Source organism: Trichosurus vulpecula, chromosome 9 (genome assembly GCF_011100635.1).
Source record: "Trichosurus vulpecula isolate mTriVul1 chromosome 9, mTriVul1.pri, whole genome shotgun sequence".
In the NCBI taxonomy this organism is placed as follows: domain Eukaryota; kingdom Metazoa; phylum Chordata; class Mammalia; order Diprotodontia; family Phalangeridae; genus Trichosurus; species Trichosurus vulpecula.
In genome coordinates this window covers 147,253,019-147,265,448 of record NC_050581.1, presented here as the reverse complement: position 1 = coordinate 147,265,448, position 12,430 = coordinate 147,253,019, and the positions used below count along the sequence as shown (strand labels likewise).

Here is a 12,430-nt window from a genome sequence, read left to right as displayed (position 1 = left end):
GTGAAATGAGGATGACTAATGCTTTGCCTGTCTCACAAGCATTGGTTATTTAGGGAAAAAAAGAAAGGAGCTGGGAAAAGACCTAAGGGTTTCACTAGACTACAAGCTTATGAGGAGCCAGCGGTTTAACGAAGCAGCTAAAACAAACCTAATGCAATCAGTCTGAGGGTGAATTAACAAAAATCATAGTGTCCAGAACAAAAGGACATAGTCTGTACTCTGTCGTGCTCCAACAGTATCTGAAATGTTTTGTTCAGCTCTGGACACCACATTTTAATAATGAGCCACCCAGAGAAAGGTAATCAAGATGTTGAGGGGACCACAACTGTGCTGTAAAAGAATTGATTTAAGGAACTGGTGGGTTTTTTAGGGGGACAGCTAGGTGGCACAGTGGATAAAGTAAGGAAAGCTCACTTCCTGAGTTCAAATCCAGCCTCAGACACTTAGTAGCTGGGCAAGTCACTTCACCTCGTTTGCCTCAGTTTCCTTATCTATAAAATGAGGTAGAGAAGGAAATGGCAAACCACTCCTGTATCTTTGCCAAGAAAACCCCAAATGGGGTCATGGAGAGTCAGACATGACTGAAAAATGACTCAACAAAGTAGAGAACTGATTTAAGGGACTGGCAATGTTTAGCTTGTAGAAGAGAAAGCTTATGAGTGGTAGGCTGTTGGAGGTCTTCAAATCTTTGAAAGGCAGTCATGAAGCAGAGAGAGACTTGGTTTTGCTTAGATCCAGAGGACAAAACTAAGAAAAATAGGTGGAAATCACAAATGGATATAAAGTCAATACAAGGAAAAATCTGTGCAATGAGAGCTATCTAAAGGTGGAATTGGCTCCCTCTAGAGGTGTGGAGTCCCCACCATTGGCAGTCTTCAAGCAGAGGCTGGAGGGTCATTTGTCACAGGCGTTATAAAGGTGATTCCCACTCATTTACAAAGGCCAGAGCTGGGGAAGGGCTTTCATGAATCAGATTTGAGAAGGGTGTTTATAAATTGAATTTAAAGGGAAGATGTTGCTTGAGTGAGATGCTCTGTCTACTGTATTTTGATAAAGAAGACCAGAGTTTGAGTCCCAGGCTGGACACTCATCATTGAACTCTGGGCAAGTCATTTGGCCCCTCGGGGGCCTCGGTTTCCTCATAACTACAATAAGAATAAGCAATCCTTGCCCTGCCCTTGCCATTAGTCATGAAGAAAGCACTTGCTAAGTTCTAGAAGGCTCCTCGAAATGGGAACGTTAATTAGGAAGCAGTTTCCTGCCTGAGGTGGCACAGTAAAGTTAGAAAGGGGGAGAAAGAGAAGAAGAATGGGGGGATGGAGGAGGGTTCCTTTCCCTTCCAAAAACCCTTGTGTCTTTCAGTCAGGTGTTCGTTTGACATCTGCCACGAGCACGGCACTGTGCTGCCAGATGTTTTAGAAGATGCAGAAGTAGAAGGAAGTTTTCTTGCCTTCAGGAAACTTTCAGTCGAGTCAGAGAAGCAAGACTTAACCCCAAATAGCAATTAGCGAATAAGAGCAATTATAATAAGGTGCCATGTTGTGTAGTTCAGATAGATAAGTGTCTAAGACAGAAAGATTTGAGTGGCTTAGGATCAACAAGGAAGGCTTAGAGCTGTAAATCATTTAATCTGGAGGGAACCCTGGTTAAATCCCTTCATCCTACGGATGGGAAATCTGAGGCCCAGAGAGGGGATGTATACCCTAGCTAGAAGGGCAAGACTGGAAGGGGAACAATAAAGTCAGTGTCCTCTTCTGAGCCTTAGTTTCCTCATCTGTCCGAGGGGCATCATAATAGCACCTACCTCGTAGAATTGTCATGAAGATCAAATAAGGGGATGAATATAAAGCACTTGGAAAACCTTGAAGTGCTATGTTAATGATAGCTATAATTAATGGCAGAGAGAGGAAGGGTCAGGCTAAATTGTGAAGGGCCTCAAGAGTTGGAATAGAATCAGTTGGGCAACTAGGTGGCACCATAGTGCACAGGGTACAAATCTGGCCCCAGACACTTAACTAGCTGTGTGACTCTGGGCAAGTCACTTAACCCTCTTCGCCTCAGTTTCCTCATCTGTAAAATGAGTTGGGAAAAGAAATTGCAGACCACTCCAGTATCTTTGCCAAGAAAACTCCAAATGGGGTCACGAAGAGTCAGATATGATTGAAACAACTGGCCAACAGTGATAAAACCAGTTAACTAATATCTATTAGGTTGGTCTCTAGACTTCTTGGAAAGGTTTTTTCTTAGGCCCTGCTAGGCCAGGCCAGTGCCCTCTTGCCTTAGGACCTAGATGGGCTGTGAGTAGTAGAAGCAGGGAGTCACTACATATGTCCACTGGGTTCCAGTCTGTTGATTTCTTTTTCTCTTTTGCTTGTAGGCTAACACTGGGGTCATCGATGACCCTCAGCAGCAGCAAAAAATGATCAGTAGTAACCTCGCTCTGATCCAGGTAAGCCACTCCACAATTCAGTATCACCTGTCATATTGGCCAAGCATATGCTCCAGGGGGCAGGACTTGTCAGAGTCATAACTAGGGATTTTTTGGTGGGGGCAGGTTACAGAGGAAGAATTATAAATTTCACCTTCTATCTGATTGAAAAATCTTTTCAGTGGGGAGTGGTCACAGAAAGAGACCCTGGGACACTGACACAAGGCTACCATTGGGGAGGCCAGGGGATGGTGAGGGGGAGAGGTGGCATGGTGTAGTGGGTGGAGGGCTGGCCTCAGTCAAATCAGTCAACCAGCATTTATTAAGTACCCACTACATGTTAGACACTGTGCTAGGCTCTGAAGATACAAAGAAAAACAATTTTAAAGGATGTTCCTGCCCTCAAGAAGATTACATTTTATCAAGAAAAAATTGATGTACATGTAGTAGGTTTTATAGTCTATATGAGTGTCAGGAATTAGTTGACAACCACATCACACCTCCACTCTTCAGGCTGCTCTTGACTTCTTTACCTTATTAATCTCATCTCAGGCTCCAAGAAAGTTAGGGAATAAGTTTGATATTCCCTCCTAAATTAGTTGAAATGCACAATATTGTTAATTAATTAGTTCTGAATCCTTATTCCAGTCTATAACATAAACAGATAAACTTCTTTCCCCTAGTCTTTCTTCCCTCTCCCTCTTTCTCAAACCCCCTAGTTTCATTGGTTTAAATAAATATCAATGGAACTGTCTATACAATGTTATTAAAAGTGTTAAGCCATTTATGTATATATATGTATATTTAAATATTTCAACAATGTATTAACAATATGAAAGATCACAGTGAGAGTCATTTCTATCAACTGTAACTGCTGACTTCTACTCAACTGTGGAAACATAATCCCGCCATTCAGTTCTCTCAGAATGACAGTCACTCAAGAATTATCCATATGGTTCCTTCTCCAGAACATAAGAGTTTAATTCAGTTCTCTCAGTCTTTGACCGATAAGTTCTCCTACTGCTTTCTTTTATTGCCTCAAATATTTTCTCTCTCCAGCTATTACAGTTAAAACCGCCTCCAAAATACAACTAAACTACGACTCTCCCAAGATTCTATTCCTTCTTAGAGTAACAGTATCCATAGTCTCTGTGGGAGGGGCTGCTTAAGTTGTTATTACATCTCTCCTTGTAACCAAAATGTTTCTCAGTCCCTGAATAGTCATTTAGGGTATACCAAATTCACATTAATATTAAATATAATAGGTAATAATAGCTAACATTTATACAGCACTTATTATATATAAGCACTTTACAAATATTATCTCATTTGGTCCTTATAATGTATGATAATGTATAATAATATAAATATATACCATGTAGCAAATAATAAAATTTAATATAATCATATAATTCAATATTGTGTCCACTATGCATGCATAGCCACTTTTCCTGTGGCATCATAATTTCACCTGCTTAAAAGCTGGCTGGTTTTAATTCTTTTGTGACGTTGATCTTTTGACATCTATACTTGAATTTATTGATAGCATAATATAGGCTATCAATGCTCCTAAACTTTTTTTAGCATTCCTTTTTCTCCTGAGGGGTTTCTCTAGTTGAAATTATACGTTGGAAGTATACTTCCTCTGGGTTTAATCCTCTACCTTTGTTAGAAAAAGGATCCTGCGCAATCCTAGGGAAAGTTCTGGAGTGTCTATATATGTCATCTACTTGACTCAAAATAACACAGGAACTTTCTGTGAAGCAAGCTGGGCCTCCCCATTCTTGAGCTGATAATGTAGTCATTTCTTTTAATAATTTGTCCCTGAATTTAGCTTCCTCTTTATAACTAAAAGAGGAACACGTTGATTCCTTTAAACACGTATTTTGGTCTCCTTTACTATCCAATTTCTTCTTCAGCTTCTCACTTTCAGATTTTCTATCCCATTAGCAAATCTCCGTTGACTTCCTATTTTCAGATCTCTCTGACATTCTCTAAATACCAAAGTTTTGTTTGTTTGTTTGTTTCCCCAGCAAAACTCTGCCATCTTGCTTCAAATCATGATAACAAACTTGGACCTCTCACCATTATTTGTTTCTTGACCTTGGCTCCTTAGATATCCATTTCCCCGCAATCTAGTTATAATCTTCCTCTTGAGCACACTTGACATATTTATGACCATCTAGTCCATATTTGTAACAGAAAATAGATCTACTCTTTCGTTATTCCTAGGTCACATTCTTATATCAAATTGTTATAATCTAACTGCCGATGAGATTAGGCTTACTGTTTTGGCAGGGAGAGGGAAGGGGTCAGGGCTGTGGGTCAGGACAGCTTCCTTCATTCCAAAGGGGAGAGGGGGTTAATCAGAAAGCCAGGCACAGAAGAGAATGGGAGGGGAAATCCCTGGCTAGGGTCCCCAGTAAGTGTACAAGAGCACTGGACTCTGTTTTGTATGTTGTTATTAAGTGATGTCCAACTCTTTGCAGCCCCATGGACCTCCTCTGTCTGTGGGGTTTTCTTGGCAAAGATACTGGAGTGGTTTGCCATTTCCTTCTCCAGTGGCAAACAGAAAGGTCACACAGCTGGGATGTTTCTGAGGCTGGATTTTGATGCTTCCTGACTTCAAGCCCAGCACACTGTTCACTGAGTGCCTCTATATTGTGTATACCTGTATGCTTATGTGACCTTCCCCTACCCCCAGGCTACACCCAGGACTTTTCTTTAATAGGAGAGTCTAGCCATGGCTCTAGGAAGGGGTTTCTTCTTCTGAAAGAAGGGCAGAATGGCCAGGGTCTAACCCTTCCCCTAAAGACAGGAACAGAATTGGAAATGTTTCAGGCTCAGGGATTTGTCAGATTATGCTTTAGGTTGTCAACAAAAGGAGGAAGCTAGAGAGACCGCATGGTGCAGTGGAAAACACTGGACTAGCTGTTATGTCTCCCCGGAGTCCTCTCTTCTCTAAGTTAAAATCCCTAATTCCTTTAATAGATCCTTATATGGCATGAACCCAAGGCTCTTCACCACCTTTATTACCCTCCTCCCACTGATGTGGATAGACTAGATGAGCCCAGAAATCCATTTAAAATCTAAAAATCTATGGCCCCCTTTTCTTTCTTTGCCCTTCTCCTCCCCCCTCCTCCAGCTCCCTCTTGCTTCCTGATCTCACCCCTCCTCCCCCTCTCCCTTGCTCCTTCCCACCACAAGTCCTGACCTGTGATTTCTGCCCCGACAGGTTCAGGCCACAGTTGTGGGCCTACTGGCTGCTGTGGTTGCCCTTGTGCTGGAAGCCATCGCTGGACAAGACCTTAAATTGTCCCACGTCGGGGTCCTGTGTGCCAGCAGCATGATCACAGCCTTCATGGCTGCCCTTTTCTTAGGTGAGCACCATTATCATTTTCTGCATATGACTTTACCCAGCTGGCTTCAGACAAGAATTCTCCTACAGAATGTGCTTCTTCTGCAGGCCCTGGGAATGCTGAGTCCTAAAGCCCAGAGAGACAGGCCTCTCCTACCAGATGATTCCCCCATTCCCCCTTGGTCCTCACCCAAGCTGAACTACCGCTCCGCCTGCCGCAGGGAAACACTCCTTCACCAGGCTCTTTTCCATATGCCCTACCACCATCAGGACCTCTGTCCTCTCTATTCCAGCCCCAAGGAATGGTTCTCTTGGGGGAAATTCCAGGCCAAGCCACTGGGGGCAAGGCCAGCACTCTTGAGTGGAGAAAATCTTTCGTGTCTTCTTCCTCCTGGTCCCTCCATCCTTCCCACTTTCCCACCTGTCCTGGATCCTTATCTTGTTCTCATAAGGTCTGGTGTTCAGGGACTTAAGTCTATATCTCTTGCCATCTGCTGGCTATCAATTAGTCATCCCCTTCCCAATATGGTGTTAGCTGTTAATATGCTTGTCGTACTTCCCTCGCCAGTGGCACATTTATTATCACAGGGAGTTATGGACCAAATAAACAGTTAAGACCAAAAGGTACGAAGCATTCACAATGCCAGATCAGGCACTGTGACAGGCAAGTCAGGAAAGACGGTCTGGAGTCTGGAAGTCAAGTTTGAATCCTGCTTCAGACACTAGCAAGTCACTTAACTTGTATGGGTCAAAGTTTCCTCATCTGTAAAATGGCCATTTTGGACATGAGACTTCTAAGACCCTTTCTTAGCTCTAAATCAATGATTCCGTGAACACATGAGAATGGGAATGCTCTCTCTGTTTAGGGCTCCCTGGTCTTAGGGAAAGGCAAAGAACAGAATCTTCTTTCTACCGGAAGCAGTGAGAGCATCAGAATCCACAGACTCTTAACATTTGATCACACTGTTTAAATAGGAGCTTTTATTCTGATTTTTTTGTTTTCTGTCTTTTAGCAGAAAATTGTTTGTTGCTCATATTTTGGGGTGCCTGTACTCTGCCATCCTTTATTTTGCCTACTGTCATATAGGACCCTAGGATTTAAAGGTTGTCTGATCTGATCCTTTCATTCTACAAACAAGGAAACCGAGTAAGGGCTTCCCTTTCAGACGCTCATTGAATTAGGTGACTTAGCCAAGGTGCTGTGGAGAGAGGTGGAGACTCAAACCAAGTCCCCCAGCACCAGATCCAGAACCCCTTCCCCCACATCAGCGTTTTCGCTGCATTTCCCCAGGTGCTGGTTTAGCTCAGGGGCCGGGCATGCCATGGTCCTACCCTCATTTGCACTAAGAGATCCATCACAGGAAGTGGGCAAGGATTTCTGGTAGCATTTTTTTCTCTAGGCACCAGGAGGGAGCAAAGATCTCTGGCCCTCAGCCTTACTTTGGCTTCTTCCTTGAAGCAATTCAGTGACAAGGGTAGGTCAGGTCTTTCAGTCACCATTTTCTAGATAAGAAAATGGAGGCCCAAAGGGAAGAGACTTACCCAAGATCACACAGCTGGAAAATAGCAGAACCTGGTCTTTTCCTCTGCTGTCACTCTCACAATTCGTTCTTATGCCAAAAGTAACAGCTGAAGTCCTTTGCCCAGAGACTCGACAAGTCTGGGTACTCTGACATGAAGCAAAAGACACCATAAGCAATATTTCAGCATTGGGGTTGGTGGGGGTGTGAAGGGGACATCATAGTGCACAGGAAACAGGATGGGACCTGGGGAGCTGGCTTTGTAGTCACAGGCCTCATGTTCAAAGCCTGGCTCTGACTCTTTTTACATAGGTGACCTTGGGCAAGTCACAAGTGGTCTTGGCTTTAGTTTATCATCTCTGAAAAAAGGGGTTTGGACTGGACAACCTCTAAGGCCCCCTTCCTTTTCTGGATTTATGATTCTTCACTTTACTAGCTGTGGCTGCTAGGTGGTGCGGTGGATAGAGTGTCAGGCCTGGAATCAGGAAGACTTGAGTTCAAATATGGCCTCAGACCCTTACTAGTTATGTGATCCTGGGCAAATCACTCAACCTCTGTTTGCCTTAATCGACTGGAGAAGGAAATCGTGGCCTTAGAGTCAAGAAGATTTATTTTCTCGAGTTCAACTTTGGCCTCAGACACTTCCTAGCTGTGTGACCTGGGGCAAGTATTTAACCCTGTTTGCTTCTGTTTCCTCATCTGTAAAATGAGCTGGAGAAGGAAATGGCAAAGCACTCCAGTGTCTCTGCCAAGAAAACCCCAAATGGAGTCATGAGGGGTTAGACGTGGTGACTGAAATGACTGAATAAATTTAGTCGCTGTGTGACTAAGGAAAAGTCGCTCTCTGAGCCTGACCTCCGTTCTCTTCCAGATGGAGATCTATAATTTGCTAGCTGTGTCACTCTGGGAAAAGTCATTCTAGCTCTCTGACCCTCTCTCCTTATCTGTAAAATGGGAATGATCATGCTTGACTTACCTACTTCACAGGGTAATTGTGAGGAAAGGCATTTGTAAACCTGAACATGTTGTGTACAAGTTAGTTGAGGCTCACAGGGCAGTTTGTCATCAGCCCTATGAGGGACTCCCCTTGCTTTGTGCTCTGCCCCATTCCATAATGCCCCAGGCTCCTCCTGTCCAGATGCTGCAGTGTTCTGGGTTAGTTTGAGAGTGAGCTTTTTGGGAAAGGCCCTGCTTCCAGTCACAGACTTCTTAGCCTCAGCCCCCAGAGCTGCTTCCCCTGGGGGCCTTGCATTCTCATCCTCATCTTTCTGGGGAATGGAAAGAACACTGGGCTTGTGGTTCTGGGACCTAGGTTCTGATCCCAGTTCTTCCTCCAATTCGTTGTGACCTTCTGAGGGCCTCAATTGCCTCTCCTGTAAAATAGAGGGGGAGTTGGACCGAACTGTTTAGCTTTCTGCCAGACTTGAGACCATAAGGTGGTGCAACTCCTCTGTTGTAAGAATTGTAGGCTCATTATGCTAGGAAGCACAGGGAGGTTTTCACTTACTTGTTAGGGAAGAATGAATTCCAGGTTCCACCCCTGGAGGGCAGCATGGGCTTCCTTTCGAAAATCAAACAGCCGTAATAGCTATTTCTAAATCTGAGATCCCCACCCAGGCCTTGCCTTCACCCTTCGGGAGTAAATAAGGGGGGGGTGGGGCAGAGCAGAGAAAAATAATAAAATTCTAGTGTTTGAGCTCGAAGGGCCCTTAGTGATTATCTAGGTACAGTGCTTTCACGCTGTGGCTTGAAGCCCTGCTCAGTCAGTTCTGGAAACATTTGTTAAGCACTAGCTGAATACAGAGCACTCTGGTGATTTCTGAGGGAAATAGCAAAGTTTAAGGAATATCATAAAAAATGCTAGGGAAATATTGAAAATACTCAATTCTGTAGCGCCTGCCATGAGCTTAGCTGTGTGCTCTGGGGGGGAAGGGGGAAAGTCCTAGGGAAATCCCAAGGGAGACAGATGCTGCTGTGTCCACCTGGATCCATCTGATGTTCTTCCCAGGCTGGGAAGAGCAGGAAATCACAGGCAGACCCCAAGAGAATAAGGGGAAAACCTACATGGATCAGCCCTATGACCCTGTTAGGATAAGCTTTCATCTTCCAAGAACATTCCAGATTGGTAAGAATTTGACTATTCTGATAGGGTCCCTCCTGGTATGTAGCTGTGTGACCTTGGGTGAGTTGTATCCATTTCAGGTCTTTCTTGGGCACCATTCCTCCTCCTTAGGAGAGTCCTTGGTCGTCCTCGCTGGCATCACCCTCCAAAGGTTGAGGATGTCACCATATGTCCCTCATTCACCTTAATGATCCATCATCTGATTCCACTGTGGGGTAAAAGACTCATGTTGTAGAAAGAACACCAAGGCTGAGAGGCTGTAGGCCTGGGTTCTTGCTGTCACTCATTTGAGCAAGGCCTTTGCCATCTCTGAGCCCCAGGCCCCTTCTCTGTAAAACAAAGGAGGTGAACCAGATTATCACTAACGTCCCTTCCAGCCTCAACATTCTGTATTCTAAGGTCCCTTTACATTCTCAATTCTAACGCCCTTTCTTGGGTTCTCTTGGCATTAGGAAGTACCATGGTTTTCTTCCCATTGGGTGAAACAGAAAATTTGTTTGTTTGTTTTTCTGTTGGTCCCAGAACATGCTGTTGCCATCTAGTTGCCTTCTTTCTCTGGCTTTGAGGAAAAAGTATTGCTCCCCCCACCTTTCCCACCCTGAGTCTGTTATGATAAGCTTTCCTCTTCCAGAACATTCCATATGAATACATTTTGACTGTTTTGACAGAGCCCTTTCTTCTGGGATGTAGCTGTATGACCCTGGGTTAGTCACAGCAGCTCTCTGGGCCTTGGTTTCTTCATCCATAATAAGAACATAGGACTAAATTTAAGGAACTTTATTGAATCTTTGATTTCTCTATTAAAGAAATTTTAGGATTCCCCTCAAAGCCCACCAGCTAGAGGAAATGAGATACTAGAACTAGTGATGAGATGGGGGTTCCTCTATAATAGACATATAGATAAAGAGGTGGATGGATAGAGGTATAGATAGAGGTGTGGTTGGATAAAGAGATGATGGATAAATAGAGGGATGGATAGATGGAGGGATAGGTGGATAGATAATGGATAGAGGGATGGATGATAGAAAGATGATGCATAGAAAGATGGATGGACAGAGGTGATGGATAGAGAGATGGTAGATAAATATAGATGGAAGAATAGATATAGATGGAAGAATAGATATAGATGGAAAGATAGATGGATAGAGTGGTAGATAAAGAGATGGATAGAGAGATAGTGGACAGATAGAGAGATGGATGATAGAAAGATAATAGAGGGATGGGTGGAGAGATGATGGATAGATGATAGATGGATGGAGGCATTAATGGATAGAGAGATGATAGTTAAATGATAGATTGAAAGAAAGAAGGAAGGAAAATTAAGCACTTATTGTATGCTAGCCACTGTTAAATACTGGAGATACAAATACAAGACTGACCCTGCCCTCTTGGAGCTCACATTACAACAGGGTAAGACAATGCGTAAAAGGGTGCATCGACTTGGTAAATTAGCCAGGAAAAAGTATGTTGGCCTGTTTCCAGGCAAGATACAATAAAAGCTCACCTATGAGAGCTGAGAGAGCCTGTGGCAGAGTCCAGGGTTGTTTTGGGGGACAAATGAAGGTAATAGCTGGAATGTAGGCAGCTTAGCGAGGAGAGAGCCAGGAAGTACAATGACTGATAACAGCAGGATGCATAGTGAAGACTTCTCCTGCCTGAAATTCCAACATTAGAGCTTTATCCCTGTTGAAAGGTCCACCCGGATTCATCCGGCATTCTCCCCAGGTTGGGGAGGTTGAAAGGTCAATCCCCTGGTGTCAGTGGCAGCAGCAGCAGCAGCAGCACTTCAAGCTGTTTTCAGTCATTGAGGCCTTTGGTGTAAATGAAGGTTCTGAGAACAGGTTAAAAGCTGCTAGGCATTGGGTATCTTGGGAGTGGTGGGGAGCAGAAGAAAGAAACCACCAGGAAGAAGCTAGTGGACTGCCCTCTAGCAGGGCACCAGCCCAGTGAAGGGAGGAGTTGTGGCAGATCCCAGAGGTGGCCACCAAGCAGGGGCTGTTAGGCACAAGGAAGGCACAATATGACCTTCATATTTAGAGGTGATGTCCCCACTCCCACTGGTCGCTGCCCGGTATAACTGTCAGATCCAAGGCATAGACCCCCCAGCTCCTCTGCCTTTTCTCTCCTTGTAGGTGCCATCCCTCTCACCAGCTCAGCCTTGGGCTATGCCCTCCAGGTGGGGATGCTTGTTGCCATCAGTTCCCAGCAGGGAACATGTAGAAGTTGTCAAACAGGAGGTTTGATTGAATTCCTTCCACCTGCTCACCCTGGAATCATCTCTTTTAAACTCACTTCATTGGAGCCTTCTCTGCTAGGTCTCAAAAATCTTCCAGACAGCTCTAAATTTTTTCTTTTTTTCTTTATTTTTAATGGTACTTCATTGTTTCCCGATTACATGTCAAGACAATTTTTAGCATAAATTTTTACAAGATTTTGAGTTCCAAAATATTCTCCCTCCTCCCCTCCTCTAAAAATGTTAGGCAATTTGATATAGGTTATTCATGTGCTATCTTGTAAAACATATTTCCATAGTAGTCATAATTGTGAAAGAGGAAACAGATCAAAAGGAAGAAAAAACACAAAAAAGAATAAAGTAGAAAAAATATGCTTCGATCTCTATTCAGAGTCCATCAGTTCTTTATCTAGATGTGGGTTGCATTTTCCCTTGTAAGTCCTTTGTAATTGTCTTGGATCTTTATGTTGCTGAGAAGAGCTGAGTCATTCGTAGTTGGTCATCACACAATGTTGCTAATACTGTGTACGATGTTTTCCTGGTTCTGCTTATTTCACTTTGCATTAATTCATACAAATCTTTCCAAGTTTTTTTCTGAAATCTGCCTGTTCATCATTTCTTATTGCACAATAGCATTCCATTACATTCATACACCACAGCTTGTTCAGCCATTCCCCAACTGATGAGCATCCCCTTAATTTCTAATATTTTGCCACCACCAATAAGACTACTATAAATATTTTTGTACATGTAGGTCCTTTTCCCTTTT

General features: G+C 43.6%; 1 protein-coding gene across 2 annotated transcripts in view; it reads left to right on the top strand.

Annotated features, from left to right (window-relative positions):
• SLC41A3 (solute carrier family 41 member 3) overlaps positions 1–12,430 on the top strand; it is a 66,832-nt gene that overhangs the window by 28,117 nt on the left and 26,285 nt on the right. For both annotated transcript variants that reach the window (XR_005009129.1, XM_036738488.1), the window contains exons 4-5: positions 2,378–2,449; positions 5,664–5,808. Coding sequence is in view for 1 of the 2 variants with exons in the window: in XM_036738488.1 (XP_036594383.1) it covers positions 2,378–2,449; positions 5,664–5,808 (217 nt within the window). In the remaining variant the exon portion in view is untranslated. The remainder of the gene's footprint in view (positions 1–2,377; positions 2,450–5,663; positions 5,809–12,430) is intronic.